Source organism: Elephantulus edwardii, unplaced genomic scaffold (assembly GCF_000299155.1).
Source record: "Elephantulus edwardii isolate Elephantulus edwardi_28Jun2011 unplaced genomic scaffold, EleEdw1.0 scaffold00296, whole genome shotgun sequence".
Classification (NCBI taxonomy): Eukaryota; Metazoa; Chordata; class Mammalia; order Macroscelidea; family Macroscelididae; genus Elephantulus; species Elephantulus edwardii.
Genome location: NW_006400046.1, coordinates 398,545 through 405,163, shown reverse-complemented (window position 1 = coordinate 405,163; position 6,619 = coordinate 398,545). Strand labels below are relative to the sequence as shown.

The window sequence follows — 6,619 nt, the reverse complement described above, 5'->3', positions numbered from 1 at the left end:
TGTCTCTGACCAGATCCCTCTCCCCAAGGCCATGCCCCTGTTCCCCATGCCCGTGTCTGTCCCATCTCTGTCTCTGACCAGATCCCTCTCCCCCATGGCCATGCCTCCGTCTCCCATGACCCCACCTCCTATCCAGGCTTTGCCCTTGCCCACCATGCCATCACCCCGAAACACCCAGGGTTCCAATCTTGCCCTCTCCATGCCCAAGGCCTGAAGGCCTACCCAGGACCATTCCTCTCTATCCTGGTGATGAGGCAAATGGGCAGAGAGGGTGGTCAGATGGTAGGATCAACACAAACAGCCCACGGGGCTGAGAGCAGGAATCCCCTGTATCGACAGGCAGGGGAAGCTCAGCCCTCATCCTTGCCTGCTTTTCTCCCCCTACACGTCCCATGTCCTGGGCTCTTACCTGGCACTGCCTGGGACCCCGGGTCCCCATTGCCAGCCACACGGCCTGTGCTGCTGCCTCCCTGCGCCCGTTTGTGCCCCGGCTCTCAGGCCGCCTGCTCCCTCCCTCCGTCCTTCCCTCCCTCCCTCAGGGCGGCTCCTCAGCTCTCAGCCTCCTGCTGCCCCGCCCCCATGGCCTCCAGGGGTTGCTCTCGCCCATGCTCCCTGGGGGCCCGAGGTGCCAGAGACCCCCTCTCTGCTCTGCTGGCAATGGGCACAGGCCCCTCTGGGCCCCAGCTCTGCCCACAATTTGGCCTGGCCCCCAGGACCCCTTCTCCTTTGAGCAGCCCCCTTCTCCCTCCTGCAGCTTTCTCATTGCCTCATTAATAAAGCGGATAAAATCTAAACACTGGAAAATGTGAGTGTGGCCAGGGGCGGCCAAGGGCTGCTTCAGGGGGTGTTGCTGCCCTTACTGGGGCCATGGGGTTAGGGGGCCAACTCGGAGAGGGGGCAGTGACACCCCTTGCCCCAAAGAGGCTTCCTGGAAGTCAAGGTGGGTGGTAGGAGGCAGCGCCTTGAGTGAGACCCAGTGCCTTGGGTCAGGCCCAGCCTGGCCCTGGAATCCACCCACTATTTACACAGGGGCTTAAGCCCAGGCCAGGGCCCAGCCAGTCATACCCTGGGGAGCAGGGAGGAGGCTGAAGGGGGACACGAGCCAGGAAGCCCGGCTATCCGAGGACTAGCTTTCCCCTGGCGAGCTCCTCCACTAAAGTTCTGCTCCAGGATGCGCTAACCAGCACTGGGACATCTGATCCCCAGCCAAGAAGATGGCCTTGCCTGGCCACCTAGTCCTAGAAGTAGGGTCACAAGCCTGGAGCCTACATCTTGCCCCACCCCCTGAACCTGGTTACAGTCACCCTGGTCCCCAGCACCGGACTCTCTTAGCTCTGGCCGCCATCATTCCCCCTGACTCACTGTGACCACCTCGCCCACGGCATGGACGGAGGCCAGTATCTGACTGGGAAGAGACGAGCTGTGAGGACAGCCACTTCCTTCAATGTCCTGCAACTCAGCGCCTCGCCACCAAGGAAGTGAACGTCACCCCTCAGTGCCAAGGAGAGTCTTATGGAGCAAGGAGACACGTATTGTATCCCTTGCTGCTGAGAGAGCCCCGTTGTGTCATCCAGACACATCCCTTACTACAAGGCACACACTACACCCCCAAAATAGGAAGAGTGGCTCACCTCAAATACACTGCGACCTAGTCAGTCATCTCCTTCCCAGAAACAGGTGCACGAGAAACGATGCTTATGTCCCTAGACCTCAAGACCTAGCTGCCCCCCACATCCAACACTGACACACTGGCTCAACCCCTGACGTGGCTGGTGATCCTCTTCCAGAAAGAGCCACACCAAGACACAAGCTTAGGCCCCTAAACCCCCAGATGTAGCCAATGACAGACACCCAGAAATCACAATAACCATCTTAATGTCCTGAAACAACTGCACCCTCAACAGTCTGCCAGTTATACTCCTGAACCCTGAGGACACAGTCCTCACACCCTTGCCCACAAGAAACACAAAGCTCAGCCCTGGACACCAGCATCAACCATGGACAGAGGCTCCCCACCCCCTCGACAGGCACAGACCCAAATGCCACCTGCAGTGACCACCCTGCCCTGGTGAGCACAACACTGCTGGCTGGTCACCTCCCACCCGTCACCCTGCTGCTGGGAGTGGGGAGTGGGCAGACACGCAGCTCTCCAAAGCCTCTTGGCTTGCCCCAAACATTCCTGCAGGGACCTCTGACTTGGCTCCCCTTCTTTCAACGCTACTCCTTCCCCTCCAGGTCTGGCCAGGGTCCCACCCCCCTCTCCTATCCCTCCCCAGCTTGAGGATCAAGTGGGCTGTCATAACAAGTAAGCTAGGTTTATGTCTGCTGCAAAGCAGCTTCGGCCATGGACACCAGAGACCCTAAACGGCCAGCCAGGAATCTGCTGGAGTGGGGGCAGGGCACCATTAGGAGTCCCCCTGCCCTGGGCTGGATGCGGGTAGGAGGGCATGGGCACCTGCCCCAAACCCGTGTCCTGGGTGGTCTGCGGGTAGCTGCTTCCTTTCCACATTCAGACCTAAGGCTCTGTCACCCAGAGCCAGCTGCCTGGGTGCCTTCTTGCCCTGATGCTCCTCAAGATCAACCCCTGCCCCCCCCCCCCAGAATACAGCCTCATGCCCGTGGGACGGGGCTGGAGCACACGAGGGCTGCTTCCTCAGGGTTCACTCGGAGGGCCCAGGATTTGAACCCCCAGTAGGCCAGGCAGCAGCGGCCTTGCCTGGAAGCCTGTGGCCTGAAGCCAGGAGCCTCATCAGGCGGAACGGTGGGAGGGGGCGGGCAGGCAGCTTCTAATTCAATTTGGAGCCGGAGGAGGATGGATTTCAGCTGCTGCATTCTTTCCCAGCCCCGCTGCACCCCCACCCACCCAGAGCACACAGGTCCAACAGCAGATAGATTCTTTATGTTCAGACAGCAAATCCAGATACAAAAGCCCACCGCCCACCGCCTGGTCACCAGTGGTGGCAGGTCCAGGCTGGGGGGGGGAGGGGGAGGTTGGGGTTCACAGCAGACTCGTTCAAATTTGGAGGTAACAGACTTCAGGGCGAGGGGCTCCTCTTGGGGGCAGCAGGTAGGAGGGTATTATTGCATCTGCTGAGGGGGATGCCCCCCCTTCTACATTCCCTGCGTCAGGAAACTACGGAGGTCGCAACCCCCAAACAGAACCCAAGGCCCCAGGGAGACTCAGGGACCAGTTTGGCAGCTGATGTGGAAAGTGTTGAGGGCGGAGATGGCCGCCCAATTTGGCAGGTCCCTCCCTGCGGCGCCTAACTCGGCTGAGGTAGGTGGGAGCAGGGCAGGGGGGCCTGGACACCCCAGCTAGGCTAGAGAATAAGGGAGTGGTACCGATTCAAGTGGGGCAGGGGCCTGGCCCCACCTCTGCTCCTCACCACCCACGGGCTGGGGTCTGGAGTACAGTGGTCCCTCTGGGCTCCCCATGAGGCTAGGCCTGGGTCACTGCAAGGTCCAGAGGATGGCCTAATACCGGCCGACCTTGGCGTCCCCAATGGCGCCCCAGACGTCAAAGACGAACTCGTCAGGGAAGGCGAAGTCACCGAGCTGCTCGTCCAGGGCCTCAGCCAGCTCGTCTGGGTTCCTTTTGTCCTTCCCCAATTCCACCATGGTGGCCGCTGGGAGAGGGGGCAGAATGAAGAGAGAGATGGCCTGGGCATCAGAGATCCAGCCCCTCTGGGACCTAGAAGCCCCTTCCCCAGCCCAGTCCAGCCCCAGGCACCCCACTCACCCAGCTCGGTATCCCTGATGCCCATGTAACTCTCCAGCAAGTCATCTACCTTCTCAATGGCCTTCTCCTCAAAGGCCGAGGGCTGAGGGCACAGCGACAGAAAGGCAAGTAAAACAAAATAGCAACCATACTTCGCAAGTGTCACGTCCTCTTTCTACCATTTAGATTAACCCTTATGTAGTCCTCATAGCAACCCTAGGCATTGTTGCTATTATCCCATTTTACAGCTGGAGAAACTGAGGCTCAGCTGTTTGCAGCATTATAGAAGGATGGTGGCAGAGGTGGGAGTAGAAGGTGCACACTAGAAGGTGTGTGGGTGAAAACAACTTACTAGATCTTCCACTGTGGCAGGGCCCCGGGATCGGAGCCGCAGGGTCCCTCGGCCAGTGCCCAGCTGGGGGCCAGAGCCCGGGCGACCACCTCCTGAACGCTGGCCAATCATATCTGTGGGAGGAAGCGAGTGGGTGAGGGCTGGAGAAGCCTCCCAGCATGCTCTGGAACCCAGATCCCTAACTTCTGGAGTGAACCCCAAATGGCAGGACTCCTGACTCTTGGGCGTGGCATGGTCATGGGATGGGTTGCCAGAGGCTGGGGATGGAAAATGCTGCAGGGGTGGAGGGGGTCCTTTCCCTTCAAGCTTCCAAGGCCTGAGCCAGGCAAGGGGTGGGGCCTGGGTCCCCAGCTGCCCCCTCCAAATCCAAGAGGGATATAGCTACTGAGCCACAACCAACTACCTGCTAGGGACAGGGCTGAGTGTCCCCCACCTCCACCCAGGGGCCCCGGGGCCATTCCTTGGAGTTAGTGAAGCCCATCAGTGAGGTAGCAGGTGGGGAGTGGCTGGAATGGTGCAGCCAAGCCTAGCTCCTCTGGGTTGGGGGCGCTTGGCTGGACTAATGGCTCCTGGAAGCTGGGGGTGGGCCAACTTCCTCTTTGTCCCACTCAAGTTCTGGGCGGAAAGCCAGTGGCCCCTCTCTGAGGCTGGGTGGGGATGCCCAAGGTTCCCTGGAGGCCCACTGGCTTCGGGTGCCACCTACTGGCGGCTCCCAGCACCGCAGCCTGGACTCAGGTGAGTAGGGCACCCCGCAACCCTCACCCCTCACCAAAGGCTCTGCGGGGCTCTGTGAGCTTCAGCGTGAAGGTGCGGCCTCGGGGCAGCTCCTTGAGTCGCCTGGCCACCTCGTAGTGCCGACAGCCCAGCAGGCTTTGCCCGTTGATGGCCTCGATCATGTCGCCCACGCGGATGAGCTGGATGTGGTCGATCACGCTGCCCTCCCTGATACGCTGTGGAGGGGAGCAGGGGGACTGTCAGCTGCCAGGACCTCGCCCCATGCCCCCCCCCTTCACCCCGGGACTGGAACAAGCCCCTCATCCCGGGCACCTTGATGAAGGCGTAGCCAGCCCCGTTGTCAGTGATGGTGAGCCCCAGTGCGTCCTCCGACTTAAACACCTCCACCTCCTTGCGCTGCCCCTTGACGTGGGCGAAGATGAAGTCTTCCAGCCCGATCTGCCCCCCCAGGAGCTTGTCCATGTCCACTTTGTGGGTGTTGAGGGTGCAGAACATCACCTGCGAGGGTGGGGCGCACACAGCTCTCACCTGCCTTCACAAGGCAGCAAGGAGGAAAGCTGGGAAGACTTGGGGGGGGGTGTCCTCTGACCCAGTGAATGACCACCCGGCGCCCGGGCAGGGCACCACTGGGATGCAGTTCTGCTGGGATCAGGTTTCAGCCCTCTGTATCTTCCAAGCATAGATCAGAGGCTGAGGCATGCTGGGTGCTCAGTAAAGGCTCAAGGGAATGAAGAAGCTGATGGCCACCCTGCTCAGGGCCACCCTCCCGCCCCCGGACAATCCACTGGGTTCAGCCCTCGGCATCCACAGCTTCAGCATCTTCAGAACGCAGCATCTAAGGCCTAGCTCGTGAAGAGGATGAAGAACCTGGCTTCCAGCCCACCCTCAGGGGCATGTGGTCTTGCTGAGGGTCCCAGGCCCCTGTGCCCAGTCCCCAGCACGTACCTCAGCAGGTGGCAGCCGGAAGGCCCCGGCGATCTTGTTATAGAGCTCCTTGACATTGGTGAAGCCCTCGATGCGCCCAGTGGGGCTGCCGTGGGCCAGCTGGGTGTGGAAGACGAGGCGGGGCCGCAGGGCCGGGGGAGGCAGGCCCATCTGGGGGCCCCCTGCCTCCGCTCCGCCCAGGGGCCCTGGCTCGCCCACGCCCAGCCCACCCCGGCCTGGCTCGGCCTCCTCATTTTCCACTAGAGGGGGCGCCTTTTTCCGCCGCCCTAGTCCCAGTGGCATGAGCAGCCGAGAAGAGGGGGCGCACCCAGGAGATCTGTAGAGCAGAAAGGTGGGGTCAGAGCCTGGCAGTGGCCTCATGCCACCCTTCTCCTGCTCCCACAGACCCAAGGAAATGTTTCGGGAGGAGCCTGGCCTCAGTTCAAATCTTCACACAGACCTAACAACAACTAATAATTTATGACAACTCCATACCAACTGCTCCTGGATCTTACTTAATCCTTAGCCATCACACCGTCATGCAGCAACTCTGGCGATGCCCGCTTTAACGGGTGTGGGAATGGAAGATCAAAGAACTGCCTCTTTCTTCCCATCTGCTTTCATCACGAGTGTCAGGCAGTGTTCTTTCTGCCTCTCCCTCTTCTGAGCACGCAGGCAGCTGGCGCTTGCCGACTCCCTTGTGACTGGGTGGGCATATGACCAGTGCTGGCCAATGAGTTGTGAGAAGGAGGGACAACACGACGCGACCGGGGTGAAACACTTCAGGGTTGCTGCGCCGTCCTCCAAACCCAAGAAATGAAACCCAGCCACTCAGTCCATCTAGTCTCACAGCGACCCTAAAGGGCAGCACAGATTCCCGCAACAGGGCG

General features: G+C 60.6%; 1 protein-coding gene across 1 annotated transcript; it reads right to left on the bottom strand.

Annotated features, from left to right (window-relative positions):
* Positions 1-3,336: 3,336 nt before the first annotated feature.
* GIPC1 (GIPC PDZ domain containing family, member 1) lies at positions 3,337-6,032 on the bottom strand. The gene is made up of 6 exons (XM_006900766.1): positions 5,751-6,032; positions 5,118-5,303; positions 4,840-5,020; positions 4,071-4,183; positions 3,740-3,821; positions 3,337-3,626 (listed from the first exon to the last, which is right to left on the bottom strand). The coding sequence occupies exons 1-6, from the start codon at positions 6,030-6,032 to the stop codon at positions 3,475-3,477; spliced, it is 996 nt and encodes a 331-aa protein (XP_006900828.1). The 3' UTR covers positions 3,337-3,474.
* Between the last annotated feature and the right edge of the window lie 587 nt (positions 6,033-6,619).

Bases quoted from the DNA above. Each gene is read 5' to 3' on its own strand.
- GIPC1 (XM_006900766.1), bottom strand. From the start codon at position 6,032: ATGCCACTGGGACTAGGGCGGCGGAAAAAGGCGCCCCCTCTAGTGGAA. The intron at 4,184-4,839 runs GTGAGGGGTGAG...TTCCTCCCACAG, and splicing joins AGAGCCCCGCAGAGCCTTTG to ATATGATTGGCCAGCGTTCA. The intron at 3,822-4,070 runs GTAAGTTGTTTT...CTGTGCCCTCAG, and splicing joins CTGCCACAGTGGAAGATCTA to CCCTCGGCCTTTGAGGAGAA.